This window comes from Hyla sarda, chromosome 8, assembly GCF_029499605.1.
Source record: "Hyla sarda isolate aHylSar1 chromosome 8, aHylSar1.hap1, whole genome shotgun sequence".
Lineage (NCBI taxonomy): Eukaryota > Metazoa > Chordata > Amphibia > Anura > Hylidae > Hyla > Hyla sarda.
Window position 1 is genome coordinate 195,602,454 of NC_079196.1, and position 18,806 is coordinate 195,621,259.

General features: G+C 43.2%; 1 protein-coding gene across 3 annotated transcripts in view; it reads right to left on the bottom strand.

The window, feature by feature from the left end:
• The window catches only part of TMEM184A (transmembrane protein 184A), a 42,307-nt gene that overhangs the window by 11,757 nt on the left and 11,744 nt on the right, over positions 1 to 18,806 (bottom strand). For 2 of the 3 annotated variants that reach the window (XM_056534059.1, XM_056534061.1), the window contains exons 2-5: positions 10,744 to 10,986; positions 3,876 to 4,041; positions 1,858 to 1,948; positions 1,512 to 1,587 (exon numbers count right to left, since the gene is read on the bottom strand). In XM_056534059.1, coding sequence (XP_056390034.1) covers positions 1,512 to 1,587; positions 1,858 to 1,948; positions 3,876 to 4,041; positions 10,744 to 10,986 — 576 coding nt within the window. Of the gene's footprint in view, positions 1 to 1,511; positions 1,588 to 1,857; positions 1,949 to 3,875; positions 4,042 to 10,743; positions 10,987 to 11,498; positions 11,623 to 18,806 lie in introns of those variants that run through there. The other variant, XM_056534060.1, reaches the window with a different exon arrangement.

Here is an 18,806-nt window from a genome sequence, read left to right on the forward strand (position 1 = left end):
CCCTAGTTGCCAAGTGCTACAGACTATGTTGGTGCTATGTAAAGAGGTTATATCTATCTATCTATCCATCCACATCTATATCTACACACACACGCTGGTACCCCCGCAATCTCTTGTACAGCGGCCGACACACCCCCTCCATATATCTCTACAAGATAGCTGATCGGCTCTCCCATAGAGATATATGGAGGGGGCCGCCACTCCCGGGGAGAGCTGGGGCCCCGTACAGGAGATCTGGGGGATCCAAGCAGTCAGACTTCCTCGCGATCTCCTGGATGGGGCCCCGGCTCACCCCTGGAGCAGCGCGTCACATCCCCCCATACTAATCAAGTAGAGCCGGGACCCTGTACAGGAGATTGCGGGGGTCCCAGCGATCTAAAACTTAGCCCCTATCCAAAGGGGATACTTTTTTCCCCATGATATTTCTCCTTTAAAGGGGTACTCCGATGGAAAACTTTTTATTTTTAAATCACCTGGTGCAAGAAAGTTAAAACAGATTTGTAAATTACTTCTATTAAATAAATCTTAATCCTTCCAGTACTTATTAGCTGCTGAATACTACAGAGGAAATACTTTTTTTGTTTTTTGGAACACAGAGCTTTCTGCTGACATCACGAGCACAGTGCTCTCCGCTGACATCTCTGTCCATTTTAAGAACTGTCCAGAGTAGGAGAAGATCCCCATAGCAAACATATGCTGCTCTGGACAGTTCCTAAAATGGACAGAGATGTCAGCAGAGAGCACTGTGTTCCAAAAAGAAAATAATTTCCTCTGTAGTATTCAGTAGCTAATAAGTACTGGAAGGATTAAGATTTTTTAATATAAGTAATTTACAAATCTCAGTAAACAAAGAACAAAAGGTGTCCTGCACTCACCGCTTAAATCCAGGTAATCCTGCTCCCATCTCGGGTCACGGCTCGAACACGGAGGACATGGACAGTGGAGCACTCAGAGGCCTCTAGCGCTCCACTGTCCATGTCCTCCGTTATCGAGCTGCGACCCGAGATGGGAGCAGGATTACCTGGATTTAAGCGGTGAGTGCAGGACACCTTTGTTCTTTGTTTATTGCTATTTGGTGACTACGGTCTTTATTGTCCTAGCACCTCCGCTGCCAGGGTGGATTTCCAGACTAGCGGAACGCCGTCTCCATCTCGTGGTCTTAGGAGGTTTAAGGTATCGGTGCCACTTCCCTTTTCTTTGATACTATTAATTTACAAATCTGTTTAACTTTCTGGCACCAGTTGATTTAAAGAAAAAAGTTTTCCACCAGAGTACCCCTTTAAGTAATTCCCTAATATATTGTTATTACTGGAATGATGCCCCCTGCAGGATGAGTCTAGTACATCTAGGCAGCCTGTGTAATTTGAAGATTTCTCAGACCTCTATGTATATAAAGATGCCACACAGAGAAAGTGAGGGCATAAGCTTCTTATAATTTATAATAATGCCCTACTAAGAATCATATACGTATAGTAACCCCATCCCAGCTCCAGCAGAACAATTCCCCTTACCTGTTTGCAGAATCGAAGGAAGCCAATGGAATAGGACAAGCCTTGGAGACAGCAGGTCCCATAGAAACAGCTGGATCTGAAAGACGTACACACCATGAGCCGAATAGGAAGCAGAAAAATAAACACACACTGTACAGGGGGAGATTTATCAAATCCTGTCCAGTGGAAAAGTTGCTGAGTTGCCCATAGCTACCAATCAGATCGCTTCTTTCATTTTTGAAAAGACCTGTTAAAAATGAAAGAAGCGATCTGATTGGTTGCTATGGGAAACTCAGCAACTTTTACTCTACCCAGGTTTTGATAAATCTCCCCCTCACTACATAATCCGTGAATGGACGGTACTTACTTTACGGGCTTCCCACGTATCTCAGTCATTATCGCACTCTCTCCACCGAGATACTCAAAGCACAGGCTGAGGAAACTGTATATAACAAACGCTGTAAGACCAAAATGAGAGAGTTTATGAGGCTGATAACAGAAAGCAAACACAAAAGCACATTGGTTGCTATTCATTACAATATTATTTCAAACGTTTAGTGGTTTTAACCACACACTATCCTTAGAGGGGTTTTCTGACCTTATAAAATGATTCTAGAATTTACATTTACTTATACAGTGCAGAATAGGCTATTATACGATATTAATGTAGAGGTTCTTGTGTGTGCCTTGTGCTAACCTGTTTTAGTTGATGTGGCAGGCATGACATTGGCTCTATTTTGGTTTGTAAATCCATCCCTGAAGTCATTCTGTAATGCTGTCTACATTTTCCATTGATTCTCTGGCTTTGGGTATAGTGTTTGATCACTGTATCTGGTAATTTAATTAACGGGGTTATCCAGGAAAAATTTTTTTTTTCTATATATCAACTGGCTCCAGAAAGTTAAACAGATTTGTAAATTACTTCTATTAAAAAATCTTAATCCTTTCAGTACTTATGAGCTGCTGAAGTGGAGTTGTTCTTACCTGTCTAAGTGCTCTCTGATGACATCTGTCTCGGAAACCGCCCTGTTTAGAAGCAAATCCCCATAGCAAACCTCTTCTACTCTGTGCAGTTCCCGAGCCAAGCAGAGATGTCAGCAGAGAGCACTGTTGACAGACAGAAAACAACAACTCAACTTCAGCAGCTGATAATTATTGAAAGGATTAAGATTTTTTAATAGAAGTAATTTACAAATCTGTTTAACTTTCTGGAGCCAGTGGATATAGAATTTTTTTTTTCCTGGAATACCGCTTTAAGCTGCTATTGCTGGAGTTCAGCCAGGCAAACTCAGACTCATAAGTAGATTTTCAGTTCACATTATGTGTAGCGCGTTTATTTTTGGGGATTTAAAAGAGAAATAGTCAGTCAAAAGGGGTACTCCGGTCAAAAGCAAAAGTTTTCAAACCAGCTGGCTCCACAAAGTTAAAGGGGTACTCTGGTGTAAATTATTATTATAATTTTTTTTAAAATATAAATCAACTAGTGCCAGAAAGTTAAACAGATTTGTAAATTACTTCTATTAAAAAATCTTTATCCTTCCAGTACTTTTTAGCAGCTGTATTCTACAGAGGAAATTCTTTTATTTTTGAATTTATTTTTTGTCTTGTCCACAGTGCTCTCTGCTGACACCCGATGCCCGCATCAGGAACTGTCCAGAGCAGGAGAAAATCCCCATTGCAAACCTCTGCTGCTCTGGACAGTTTTGCGCCCCGATCAGTTTTTAACAGTTTTGTCTTGATGTGACTTTTTCATCGCTGTTTTTTAAATTAAATTCAGGAGTTGTAGTTAGTTACTAACTCAACTCCCAGCATGCCCTGATACAGCCTCTGCCTCAGTAGCTGCCCCAAATGAAACCTACAACTCTCAACATGTTGGACTATATAATAGTATAGGTCAGTGTTTCCCAACTAGAGGGCCTCCAGCTGTTGCAAAACTACAACTCCCAGCATGCCTGGAGTTGTAGTTTTGCAACAGCTGGAGGTGCTCTAGTTGGGAAACACTGGTATAGTATATGGTGCAACATTTCGGGAGTTGGAGGATTGGTTGGATAAATGCAAGCCATTGCATTGCCGGTATTTTTTATATAAATATACTGGCAGGGTGGCCAAAATACCAGCCAGGTGGCAACCCTAGTCTTCATGTGAATAGAAGGATCAGGAAAGAATGGCTGGTACCGAAGGGTCTCCATATATGTGGCTGCGTCTATTACTGCAATATAGGACTATTTAGCTCAAAAACGATTTCATTCACCATCACCCAACAGAGATCTTAAAAATGGTGATAAATTAAAAAAATGTATATTATATATAAAAAAAATTACAGAATCTTTTATTATATATAGTAATAAAGTTTTTTGTTGTTGTTGTTTAAACATCGAGACACACCTTCATAGCAATCCCTGACCGAGTCGAAATACACATAGTACTGGTCATTGCCTATAAGCAAGAGACTCAGCCAGGAGTCAAAGGAGTAAATGGGGACGATGAAGAGGATCCGGATGATGTAACGCTGCTCATTCGGGATGGTGTAATTCCGGAGATGAAGGTAGATCTGATAGATAAAAAATAAATAAATAATTAAAAATCACAGGTTAACAATAGTACAGGTGTGTTGGGGATGACCCAGTCAGTATAGAGTTCATCAGGTCTGTATATAGACCGATCAATACCTGTCCTGAACCAACAGGAAGAGGGAGACACTCGGCTGTCAGCAAACATGGTACAAGGGTCATTTCCCTGATCAAACATCATTTGGGCCAGTGACAGATGGAGATATCGCTGTAGGTATGACAACAGGCAATAAACCACGGGATCCGAGCACCTCTGCCTTATTGCACATGTCCAGCTCGAGATTAGAGGACACGGGCAATGAGTCAGATCGTCAGCAATGTAACCTTATGTCAGAAATGAGTCAATATCTCGTGGGATCCACCATTATCTCAGAGCCGCCCCCTGTGCCATCATGGAAAGGAAAATATGACTGAGCTATAGATGGCTAGGGAAAAGTATAGAAAAAATAACAACTTGTGACATACCGTATATGAGAGATGAGTAACACATTGAGTAATGATCTCACCCGGGTCACATGTCCATGGAATCAGAGATGTAGGATGAAAGAATATGGGTATTACATAACAGCTGGTTCTATATCAGCATCAACTACTGACATGGAACAAAGGGTTACTTAAAGGAGTAGTACAGTGCTGAAAAACGTATCCCCTATCCTAAGGATAGGGGATAAGTTTCAGATCGCAGGGGGTCCAACCACTGGGGCCCCCCGCGATCTCCCGAACGGGGCCCCGGCTCGCTGGCCAGATAGCGGGTGTCGACCACAGCACGAAGCGGCGGCTGACGCCCCCTCAATACAGCGCTCCGGCTCTGCCATATAGAGTTGTATTGAGGGGGCGTGTCAGCCGACGCTTCGTGTGGTGGTCAACACGCCCCCTTCCCGCCGGCTGCCGAGGCCCTGTACAGGAGGAGATTGCGGGGTTCCCAGCGGATGGACTCCCTGCCATCTGAAACATATCCCCCCTTAGGATAGCGGATAAGTTTTTCAGCACTGGACTGGTTGGGTCTGGAAAATTGACTCCTATCGTTCAACAATTTGCACTTCCATAATAAAATAAAAACTATTCAAATTTAAGAGTTACTGTCATTATAAAAAAAAATTTAAGCGATCTGGATCTCAATATTAAGACCCCCACCTATCTCTAGATATAGCTGGGTGAAGTGAGTGGCACCACACTTCACTCCCCAACTCGGCACTCAATCCTTCATGTTGCAGGTTACAGGCTCCCTAGATTACAATGGAGCCCATGTACTGCAGTCACTGCTGTACCGCACGCTTCACCTGGCTGCATCTAGTGATCAAAGCTTTTTATATGTCGGCATGATGCGCCAGAAGATTTAAGCCGGGTCAAGCCGTTATAGCCGGGTCAAGTGCACACATCACTACCTGGCACAGCCAGACTGATGGATTCTATTATAGTCTATAGTAGTATTTCCTAACCAGGGTGCCTCCAGCTGTTGCAAAATGTCAACTCCCAGTATGTCCATACAGCCAAAGTGTGTCTTGCTCTGAATCCTGTCCTGCATCACACAGATTACTCATTGATATGAATGGCCGCTGTGTAATGCTTCATTTCCCCTGTGGTGGAGCTGCAGGGAAACTTAGCACTTACTGCCAGGTTTCCATATAAATTCCAGCTAATCATTGGGGGTTCCAGTAGGAGTACACTTTGCTCTAACAAACAGGAATTATCCAAAGCAGAGAACCCCTTTAATCAGGACATGGGGTGTCACATGTCCCCAAGTGTTTACAGGGTGGGACAATAAAGTGGCACTCTTTTACTCTGGGAGTAGTCATCTACAGTCATGGCTGTAAATGTTGGCACCCCTGAAATTTTTCAAGAAAATGAAGTATTTCTCATGGAAAAGGATTGCAGGAACACATGTTTTGCTATACACGTTTATTCCCTTCGTGTGTATTGGAACTAAACCAAAAAAGGGAGGAACAAAAGCAAATTGGACATAATGTCACAAAAAACTCCAAAAATGGAGTGGGCAAAATTATTGGCACCCTTAACGTAATATTTGGTTGCACACCCTTTGGAAAAAATAACTGAAATCAGTGGCTTCCTATAACCATCAATAAGCTTCTTACACCTTCCTTTGCAAGCTGCTCAAGATCTCTCTTATTGGAAGGCGCCTTTTCCCAACAGCAATTTTAAGATCTCTCCACAGGTGTTCAATGGGATTTAGATCTGGACTCTCAAGCGCTTTGTTGCCATCCATTTCTGGGGGCTTTTTGACGTATGTTTGGGGTCATTGTCCTGCTGGAAGACCCAAGACCTCAGACGCACACCCAGCTTTCTGACACTGGGCTGTACAGTGCAACCCAAAATCTGTTGGTAATCCTCAGATTTCATGATGCCTTGTACACATTCAAGGGCAGCAAAACAACCCCAAAACATCATTGACCCTCCACCATATTTCACTGTCGGTTCTGTGTTCTTTTCTTTGTAGGCCTCATTCCGTTTCCAGTAAACAGTAGAATGATGTGCTTTACCAAAAAGCTCTATCTTGGTCTTATCTGTCCACAAGACGTTTTCCCAGAAGGATTTTGGCTTACTCAAGTTCATTTAGGCAAAATGTAGTCTTGCTTTTTTATGTCTCTGTGTCAGCAGTGGGGTCCTCCTGGGTCTCCTGCCATAGCGTTTCATTTCATTTAAATGTCGATGGATAGTTCGTGCTGACACTGATGCTTCCTGAGCCTTCAGGACAACTTGAATATCTTTGGAACTTGTTTGGGGCTGCTTATCAACCATCCGGACTATTCTGCGTTGACACCTTTCATCAATTTTTCTCTTCCATCCATGCCCAGGGAGATTAGCTACAGTGCCATTGGTTGCAAACTTCTTGATAATGTTGCACTGTGGACAAAGGCAAATCTAGACCTCTGGAGATGGACTTGTAACCTTGAGATTGTTGATATTTTTCCATAATTTTGGTTCTCAAGTCCTCAGACAGTTCTCTTCTCCTCTTTCTGTTGTCCATGCTTAGTGTGGCACACACAGACACACAATGCAAAGACTAAGTGAACTTCTCTCCTTTTTATCTGCTTTCAGGTGTGATTTTTATATTGCCCAAACCTGTTACTTTCCCCAGGTGAGTTTGAAGGAGCATCACATGCTTGAAACTATTTTATTTTTCCGCAATTTTGAAAGGGTGCCAATAATTTTGTACAGCCCATTTTTGGAGTTTGGTGTGACATTATTTCCAATTTTGGTTTAGTTCCAATACACACAAAGGGAATAAACATGTGTATAGAAAAACATGTGTTACTGCAAACCTTTCCCATGAGAAACACTTCATTTTCTTGAAAAATTTCAGGGGTGCCAACATTTACGGCCATGACTGTATCTGCCAGAATCAGAGCAGACCTTTAGGACAAGCATGGTTTTTGGCAGGGGAACTACAGGAACCATGTGGAGATGCAAAACCTTGAAGAAAAGAAAGGTCAGTTCCAACTTGTTATGCTCTGACCCTTAATTGAAGTCAATGGGAACTTCATGAAGGCCTTCCCATTACTGCCCCTACTTTAGAGAGGGCCGCGGCGCAGCACTACACATGGGCAAAGATTATACCTGTGTGCACATGGCCATCATTGCCACCCTAGGCAAAAGCTAATTTTGCAGGCCCTTGACCCCCTCCCATTGGCTCCGCCCTTTGACACGCCCCACCTTACTACTGGGGTGACACACTGTAACAAACCTCCTCATGTAATCACCTTACTACTGGGGTGACACACTGTAACAAACCTCCTCCTCATGTGATCTCTTTCTACTGGGGTGATACACTGTAACAAACCCCCTCCTCACGCAACCGGTGGTTCTGGCTGGGCGGGTGCTTCGAATGAGCGGTGGTTGCTTCATGTGCTGGCTGGTTATTAATATTCTTGCAGCGGCCAGAGCAGCGCCCCCATCAAGAGAGCACTCTAGGCAGCTGCCTATTTTGCCTATAGGCAGAACCGTCCCTGCATAGATGTCAGACATGTTTCCTGACATTCATCATGTCATGTCCTCTGTACAGATCCTCATACCATTATTCACTCTCAGGGACCAGATTGGTGTAATAGATATATTAATGTACAAGGTACCAGCATATACGCTGATCACATCAGTTCACTTTACATACAGAACTAATTTACAAACAACCATAATTCTAATCATATTGTAGGACGAGAAAAGATAAAATCCTTTCATATCTCTCCTGCCGCGTTAGTTATTAATCCTGCTTCATATCTCCACATGACATAGTACAATGCTGTAATGCTCACGTGTACAGGTACCAGCGCTCCCAGTACAGTTCCTTGTTTTCCCCGAAATACTTAGGGAAGTGATAGAACTAGAGTCATGTGGGCCCAAGGACAAATTTTGGATTCCTCTGTGGCCACCATATACTAGTTAGACCCCCTCTGTGCTTCCATATAGTAGTTAGACCCCTTCTGTGTCCTTACATGGTAGGCCCCTACACTATGCTATCATATAGTAGTTAGACCCCCTCTGTGTCCTAACATGGTAGGCCCCTACACTACGCTATCATATAGTAGTTAGACCCCCTCTGTGTCCTTACATAGTAGGCCCCTACACTATTCTATCATATAGTAGTTAGACCCCCTCTGTGTCCTTACATGGTAGGCCCCTACACTATGCTATCATATAGTAGTTAGACCCCCTCTGTGTCCTTACATGGTAGGCCCATGCACTACGCTATCATATAGTAGTTAGACCCTCTCTGTGCCCCCATATAGTAGTTAGACCCCCTGTGTGTCCTTACATAGTAGGCCCCTACACTATTCTATCATATAGTAGTTAGACCCCCTCTGTGTCCTTACATGGTAGCCCCCTACACTATGCTATCATATAGTAGTTAGACCCCCTCTGTGTCCTTACATGGTAGGCCCATACACTACGCTATCATATAGTAGTTAGACCCTCTCTGTGCCCCCATATAGTAGTTAGACCCCCTGTGTGTCCTTACATAGTAGGCCCCTACACTATGCTATCATACAGTAGTTAGACCCCGTGTGTCCTTACATAGTAGGCCCCTAAACTATGCCATCATATAGTAGTTAGACCCCCTCTGTGTCCTTACATGATAGGCCCATACACTACGCTATCATATAGTAGTTAGACCCCCTCTGTGTCCTTACATGTTAGGCCCCTACACTATGCTATCATATAGTAGTTAGACCCTCTCTGTGCCCCCATATAGTAGTTAGACCCCCTCTGTGTCCTCACATATTAGGCACCCACACTATGCCCCCATATAGTATAGTGTATTCCCTTTCTGTATACTTCAAAACCATTGGTGTCACATACCAATACTAGATTTTTATGCTGGCACTTGTGATACGGCTGATATTTATTTGTACTCTATTTATTCTCTTGTCCTAAAAGATTGTGAGTTCAACCATAGTTACTTTCAATTTTCCTCCATTAATCCACCATTTTTATCTGATAACGGTCGCTCCTTTTATGTGGTTTTATCTATTTTTTTTGTTATTTCTAATACAGTTTTAATTGTTATAGTTGTCGTATGGTGTATTTGATAGAGTTACCCCATAGAGTATTAAGATCATCTGTGTCTACACACTATGCACCTATATAGTAGTTAGACTCCTCTTTGCCCCCACATGGTAGGCCACTGCCCTGTACCCCCATATAGTAATTAGGCCCCTCAAAAAAAAATTATAATAATAATAATTCAGTCCACCCTTTCTCTGCTCTCTGTGCAGGAAGCGGGGTACAGTGACACTCCATGCAATGAGAAGTCCCCAACAGCCTCTGAGACTGCAGTTACCCCCTCACCCTCTGTCATGTTTTCCAACTGTGAGTGCATCCTGAGGACACAAATACAGTTGAAAGCTGTGATAAGGGTAAGTTCACACGTAAGCAGATTTGAAGCACAGGATTTTCTGCTGCAGCTTTCAATGTAAACTAAATGACTGAGCACAGCTTCTAATCGGCATTTACCAATCCTGCGCATCAAATCTGAGCAGGATCCTGTATGTGTGAACCCAGACTTACTGAGAATCCCTGTGTGGACCACCCCCTTCCACTGTGCCAGTGATCGTTTCGCTCCTTCCCCTGCTCATATTGAATTATTATCTGTTACATTTCTCCCAGATAATGTTAAGCAAGGCTGAAATGATCAGATAACTATAGGGAGGCGATGGACTGTAGGCTTCAGGCTGTCATAAAACAGCATATGCACAGTATTAGAAAAAACAAGACTGCTTTTTTTTTTCTTCTATAAATAGCACCACAATGGTCTACTGGTTGTATCTGGTATTGCAGCTCTGATCCACTGAAGCTCAACCTGTGGGTAGGGGTGGTGCCTTAAGATTTTTTTTTTTTTTGGGGGGGGGGGGGGGGTATATTTAGATAACATAGATCAGTGGTCCCCAAACTGTGGACCGCCAGATGTTGCTAAACTACAATTCCAAGTATGCCCGGACAGCTGTTGGCTGTCCGGGCATACTTGGAGTTGTAGTTTAGCAACATCTGCAGGTCCACAGTTTGGAGACCACTGACATAGGTTCAACATTTCCAAACCTGGTTGGCACAGCTGACTGATCAATCCACCATACAACTTTTTCAACAAATATATATATATATATATTTTTTTTAATTTTTTAAATTTTTTTTTATTGTATTATTATTATTTAAACAATTAAAACATTTCATACCTGGTGGCAAGTAAGCAGCAGAGCCGTCCAGACAAACACCCCCGAGATGCCCTTAGCAGCCGCGGTTGTCAGAAACAACTGATCCCCATTGGAGGTATTGGAAGCAGCCCGAACCTCAGCAGCAGTATCAGAGTCCATAATAAGTATGTCTGCCAGGGTGCTGAGCACGGTCTGACCCACCGGCGTGGACAGCGACACGTTTGACTCCATCGTTACAGTCTGTTCAGTTGTTGTATTGTTCATCTGTGCAGAGACAGAAAGGGTGCAAAGGTAAATTCAGAGTCACATGACCTGCGCTGGAAGGATTGCAGAAGCAACGATCGTCACCTATAAGGGGAGGAGTATTTGTACAGAACAGTTACATGTACAGGGCAGAAAGATGTGTTGTGGTGGGGTGTGATGAGGGAAGATGTTGTTACCCTAGGGGCAGATGGCATTAACCCCTTGTATTCTTGACGCCAGGGCGTGGTTTAGCCTATAACCACCCAAAGGTATACCGCTGGATCCTGGGCTAGGCACGGGGGCAATAAAGACTCCAACACCAAGTTAGAGACAATGGTAGCTTTACTGAGGTTAGACAGTTGGTAAGGTCTATACAGTTCAGTCAGGGCCCAAGGAGGTGACCAGTGATGTAGAGACCTTAAGGGTTTGCTGGGACTTGTAGTAGGAATGGACAATTGAATGCAGACCACGCTGACTTGACAGATGACAGGGACTGACTTGACTTGACTCATAAAGCTGTGATTTCAGCTTACTTGACTTAATGGTGGCTGCAGGACTTGACTTTGAGGTCTCCAACACTCTGGACACACACACACTAGACAAGACTGCACTGGACCTCAGCTTAGCAGAAAAGCAGAGCTCAAAAGAGAGAGAAGCTCCACCCAGGGCTTATAGGGGGGAGACAAGCAAGGAGCCCATAGGTCACTCTTGGGATCACCTGGTCACTGGTACCTCCTGGGTAACAATCACATGACATATCACATGGTATAACTCTTAAAGCAACATTACATTTTATAACACTTTACATGGTAAAACTTATTTACAATGGGGAAACAAGTGCAGGGGGCCTTGGGGATACTGAAGGAGGCTGCCTGACAGGACAGCAGGAGCACAGGGTAACACCTCCCGTACTGGGCCACCACAGATGTAGCAGAGCTGAGTTCATTATGTAGCACAAATTAGGATAAATATTATCAGAAATTTAAGCGGTCCTAACTTAGACATTTATGTCATTTGATGTAAATGCATATAGGTCAGCGGTAAAAAAAAAAAAAATATATATATATATATATATATATTATAGTTGTGGCATGTAGAAAACTATTACTGAAAACTATCAGAAAAGGCATGAGTTGATAAATACCGTATCTCTTCCTGTCTTGATACAAATTAGATAACCCTATAGCCAATATTTTTTGCAGCAATGGCCCAAAGCAGGCATTTCCTGTGTGTCAAAGTGTCACCCAAAAAGCACTGGTCCACAGAGGACGGGGAAAAGGTCAGATGGGTATGGCATATTTTTAAAGGCAGCCTGACTGCCAGATAATAACCTTTAATATCCAAAATAATGACATAATATATCTGTATTGGGATACTTTGGTAAATGATACAAAGGTCAACCATAACATTAAAGCTCCCTGCCTAATATTATGTATCATGCGGCTGCACAGCGCTATGTACAGCAAGCAGGAATACCCTGTGTGTTCTGACACCTTCCTATCATAACCAGCAGTGATGTATCTTCAGCGCTCCCATCAAGCGGACATGTCTCTCCGTGCACATGGCGAGACACGTCCTCGTTCGGAGACATTTAAAAAGAGTCTTGAAATTTTACTTTTTTTTAAGGAAGAAAGGGTTGTCTGTCTATAGACAGCTGTTTTGGGGTTCTTGCACCCATCAGTCCACAGCAGGTCCTGGCTGGCTAACAGAGAGGCCCTTGTCATTGGACTGCAGGGGTAAAGTTTCTTCTTGATGAGGGTGCCAAAAGGCTAATATTCCCCAGTCGTGTTGGAAAGCTCTTTGACTTGCAGGGATACTAACTCCAATAGGTGGCACCAGACAGTAAGCTCCCTTTCTTCTGGAGGAGGGCCCCTTTGCAATTGACTGTTCATTTTCTGACTAATATATTCACATCACCTTTCCAGCTGAAAAGGGTATGGCCAATTGGTGTATTTGTGTTCTGGCTAATATTCCTCACCACTAGGGGGAGATAACTATATATGGATTTTTACAAGTAGTACTGAACTTAAAGAGTACCTGTCATCAAACCATATTTTCTAAACTAACTCAGATTATATTCCCTAACTACTCCAACACCCCTCCTGCCCTAAAATGCTGTGTATCATACCTTTCCCCTTGCACACATTGTGTGAGCTCCCGGCAGGAGAAAGTGGGTGTTCCCCAGCAGGGGCTACGTCACTGAAGCCTGCGAGAGCTGTGCCTCACCATGCCCCGCACGCACTTCCTGAGTTTGGACTTCTGCAAGTCAGGGTGGAGACCAAATTAACTGTTTGGGAACAGAACAGAGCCACCTAGTGGCCATTTTTTTCAGTCACATTAAAAACATATAAAGGTTGAGAATTTTAACAGCAAGTAAATAGCAAAGTGTCTTATAATTACATAAGGAACAACATATTAAAAGTTTAGTTTGGTGACAGGTGCACTTTAATTTGTAGCTGAAGAAATCAGTGAGAAAAAAGGTAACTGGTAGTAGTCTATAGTAGGGTCAGTGCCGGGTTCCTTGGCAGCAGTGTGACATGCCTTTATGGTAGGTACTGAATATGGTTGCATTATGTGTAAAACAGTTTCATTATGGCCCAATATTACACTGAAGCATGGTAGATGACAACCCAGCCAAAGAAATAAGGACAAAGGATTTAATGAGCTGCTATTTACTTACGATATTGCACATTTAAGTGGTTTTAAAAGCCTGCTTTTCTAGGAAAAGGTCAGAAATGTCTCACCGGTCAGACAGGTTCAGTACCGGTGAGACATCAGTAACGGATGTTTTTAGTAAGCGCCACTGCCTGGTCTCTCAGCACCAAACTCTCAGGTGCCAACATTCATAGGTTGTAAATATTTAACCACAGCCCTAATATTAACTCCCTTTACACCTCCAGGTTCCTGGCAGATATGTAAATGATGATAAATATAATGTACGTCAAACAGGACTCGGTAGCATGTAGAATACCAAGCAGGGAGGTGGCACGCTGGCAAACCACGAGGACGAAGGTTTATATATTACCCAATAGTGAGACACACCTGTATGATCTCAGGCCTCTGTAGAGTTTTTATTTAGCTCTAGTAAATAATAATTCATTAGAAAACATAAGGAAGCTATACTATTTCCTTATATGCTTTCTGTATTCATTTCTGATGGTTTTTAAGATCTGTGCTTCTTGTTATTCAACAAACAACTGCACGGGAAATGCTCAGGGGTTAAATCAGGGGGTATATGCAAATCAGGGGGTCATGCAATTCCTTGTAGCCCTAGGCAAGAGTAGCCAATCAATGTATAATGCCGAATGCAACAGTGCCAGACCATACTATACCCAGAAAAAAATTGTTGATAGCAAATATCCAGAAAAATTGAATATATGCAGATGCAGATGCAAATCAAAAAAATGTTGCATTATCTTGTAATACCTTTTTTATTGGACAAACAGAATTTTATAGAGACAAGCTTTCAAGATTCCTCCCTTTATCAAGTCCAAAGAAAGTCACAGTTAGATTTGCTTTGGACTTGTCTATACAAAATTCTGTTTGTCCAATAAAAAAGGTATTACAAGATACTGCAACATTTTTTTGATATCCATCCATCCACCACAAATTGTGCCAGCAATTTAACAGCCCCGGTCCAGGGCTCTTCAAATACAAATAAAAAATTGCAGCACTCATGCCCATGGGCGACCGAAATGTAGCAATTTGGATGGAATAAATTTTGATCCTTTTTCACTTTAATTCTCCATTTTGGGCGACCGAAACATTGCAATTTGGATGGAATAAATTTTCACCTTTTTCACTTTAATTCTCCATATTGAGTGCTGCAAATTGTTATATATGTGTGTATATGTATATATATTTATAGACGAACATTAGCAAAATATGCATATGGCCTTCACATGGCTAGTATGATTAGTTAGACAATGTATTATGAGTGATTAGACAATGTGTACAAAAAACAACACTGCAAAAGTGAATGAACATAATACTAGGCAAAGCTATTGCTTGCTGCTCCAACAATAAGAGTATAACACAAGCAAAGTGCAAAAACATTACCATAGAAGTCAAACCTGCAGAGGAACCACCGGAACGCCAGCTCCTTCATACATTTCAGTATAACCCTTCTTCCTGGAATACCCTTTTTAAAAGTTTTATCCTAATGGAACAATGCCCTATTGGACCTTAAAGGGGTACTCAGATGTAAAAAAAAATATATATATATTTTTCAAATCAACTAGTGTCAAAAGGTTAAACAGATTTGTTAGTTGATTCTATTTAATAATCTTAATCCTTCCAGTACTTAGCAGTTGCTGTATACAACATAGAGATGCTGACCTGTCACACTTGAGGGTTCAGGTTATGGAGCTAGGTGTGCAAAGAGAACAATCAGCCCTAGAAACAGGATCTCCAGCCAAATGTACACAGCCAGAGAAGGTCCTGACATATCGGCCTTCCTAGGGGGTTTCTGGCCCAAGTTAGGGGCTAAGAAAGAGTAACAGCATAGTCTGTAAAACCTCCAGGTGAAATCATATGCCACCACTTGCCAAGTTTCTTTATGTACTCAGTCTGACCAAAGATGGTAGCTGTCAAATGGTTCGAGTGTAACCCACAAGTGGGGTGTACACTCTATTCCCACCTGCTAGGAGACAGGTGTACCCCTAAAATGCTCTGTGTGAAGTGGGAGGACTGGTGTTCTAATGGCCAACATGGCAGCAGTGAGCAACAAGTGAGGGGACTTCTAGGTTTTAGGACTACAAAATTAGGCATGATCCAAATCATTTTCTCTTCTCCAGAGTCATCTTCTGTTTTAGTTTAGCAATTACCAAGAAGTAGAGTTGACACCCAGATTCCTGCTTTGTGTCTTGCAATGCTTATAAGGGTTTACTTAGATGACATCACATCTTCTCACCTTTATTCAATATCTAACCAACATGGACTCTTAAAAGGCTACAAGCAGTGAATTTCAGGACCCCTGTTGTTTTCACCATACATGACTACTATTCTTACCTAATGACTAATCCACCTACTGATGTATCATTATCTCAGATGCCTCAAACTGGGAGTGCAGGGCCTAATAAGTTGATATCATCCAATTTGTAATAGCTATTAAAGGGGTTGTCCAGGAATAGAAAACCAGAGCTAATTTCTTCCAAAAACAGCATTACCCCTGTCCTCAGGTTGAATGTGGTATTGCAGCTCAGTTCTATTGAACTGAATAGAGACAAGTTGTAATACCACACACAACCTGAGGACAGGGGTGATGCTATTTTTGGAAGTAATTATCTCTGGTTGTCTATTCCTGGACAAACCCTTTAAGGGTGCATTCCCACAGGGCGTATACACAGCGTATTTCACACTGCGCAAAATTTACGTCAGCAGCGGGAAATACGCTGTGTATTCCTTGCTCACTATACACACAGGGCTTTCCGGCGGCAGCCCTATGTGTGTAGTGAGTTTTGGAGGCGGGGCCATGTGCCGGCGTGACTGACGCGCGGCTCCCCCTCCAAATCTCATTGCACACATAGGGTTGCCGCCGGAAAGCCCTGTGTGTATAGTGAGCAAGGAATACGCAGCGTATTTCCTTCCCGCTGCTGCGGTAAATTTTGCGCAGCGTGAAATACGCTGCGTATACGCCCTGTGGGAACGCACCCTAAAAGGGGTACTCTGCCACTAGACATCTAATCCTTTGGATAGGGGATAAGATGTCTGATCTCGGGGGTCCCCCGCGATCTCTGCTGCGGCACCTCAGACATCCCGTGCATGGAGTGAACTTCGCTCCGTGCCAGATGACTGGCGATGCGGGGCAGAGGCTCGTGACATCATGGCCACGCCTTCTCAATGCAAGTCTTTGGGAGGGGGTGTGACGGTAGTCACGCCCCTCCCATAGACTTGCAGTGAGGGGGCGTGGCCGTGACATCACGAACCTCCGGCACTGAACCTGACCCTCTAAAGGAATGCCGTGTGCAGCATCAGACATCTTATCCCCTCCTTAGGATTGGGCATAAGATGTCTAGGGACGGAGTACCCCTTTAGTATAGCCATGTACCATTAAAGAGTTCTGCAGCCATAGACAACTTATCCCCTATTCGCAGGATAGGGGAGAAGTGTCTGATCGCGGGGGGTCCGACAAGGTAGGTTTAACTGTGGCAACTTGCAGTAAACCAATGTGCCAAAGATTTGTGGCAAGAGGACGTACAAATGAGTCACTGGACTTCCACATGCAGTTACAGCACTGGAAACCTAAAGGACCCTTAGTTTCATTGTGCTGTCATTTGCATAATTGATGTTATTGCTTATGAATCTATTACAGTGTCTGGGTATCAGCACTCTTCTCCACATCATCATCAGTGTCAGTAGTCAGTCTAGGATATTAAAGGGGTACTCCCGTGGAAAACTTTTTTTTTTTTTTTTAAATCAACTGGTGCCAGAAAGTTAAACAGATTTGTAAATCACTTCTATAAAAAAATCTTAATCCTTACAGTACTTTTTAGGGGCTGTATACTGAAGAGAAATCCAAAAAAGAAATGCATTTCCTCTGATATCATGACCACAGTGCTCTCTGCTGACCTCTGCTGTCCATTTTAGGAACTGTCCAGAGCAGGAGAAAATCCCCATAGCAAACATAGGCTGCTCTGGACAGTTCCTTTTTTTTTTTTTTCTTTTTTTTTTTTTTTTTTTAACATTCTGAGCATTTGCTTTGCATAAAGCAACAATGCAAGATCCTATCCTGACAGCCTCACCTCTACTGGTGTTTCAACTTTTGTCTGCATGAAGCATGAGCAGAACTGACAATAATGTGTCACGATGTGTTTACAAAGCACAATGTGTCAGTAACAACTCTGCTCCAAGGTATCATGTGTGAGGTGAAACATTCTGGCCTAGAAGAGCAATATTCTTTAAAGGGGTACTCTGCCCCTAGACATCTTATGCATTAGGGCAGCTCAGCATTATTGTGCAATGGGCAGAGGTCAGGGGATGCATTAGGGCAGCTCAGCATTATTGTGCAATGGGCAGAGGTCAGGAGATGCAATAGGGCAGCTCAGCATTATTGTGCATTGGCAGAGGTCAGGGGATGCATTAGGGCAGCTCAGCATTATTGTGCATTGGCAGAGGTCAGGGGATGCATTAGGGCAGCTCAGCATTATTGTGCAATGGGCAGAGGTCAGGGGATGCATAAGGGCAGCTCAGCATTATTGTGCACTGGCAGAGGTCAGGGGGTGCATTAGGGCAGCTCAGCATTATTGTGCAATGGGCAGAGGTCAGGGGATGCATTAGGGCAGCTCAGCATTATTGTGCAATGGGCAGAGGTCAGGGGATGCATAAGGGCAGCTCAGCATTATTGTGCACTGGCAGAGGTCAGGGGGTGCATTAGGGCAGCTCAGCATTATTGTGCAATGGGCAGAGGTCAGGGGATGCATTAGGGCAGCTCAGCATTATTGTGCATTGGCAGAGGTCAGGGGATGCATTAGGGCAGCTCAGCATTATTGTGCAATGGGCAGAGGTCAGGGGGTGCATTAGGGCAGCTCAGCATTATTGTGCAATGGGCAGAGGTCAGGGGATGCATTAGGGCAGCTTTTTCATGCTCCGGGCCTAATGTAATAAATTGTATAGATAAGCTTCATGAATGTTTGAGCAATAGTTCAGCTTTAGGTTGGTTCTATAAATAATGAACTAGTCTCAGTCTGTAGCGCATCAGTGATCATTTTCCCCATGGGAGGAGCAGGATGACTTGTCGCTACTGTCTGTCCCTGTCTAATACATGTAGCATGCCTGTAATTAAATTAACCTCAGATGTTATGTAATCTAATCCTTCTTACTGTATAATTACATCACAAGTT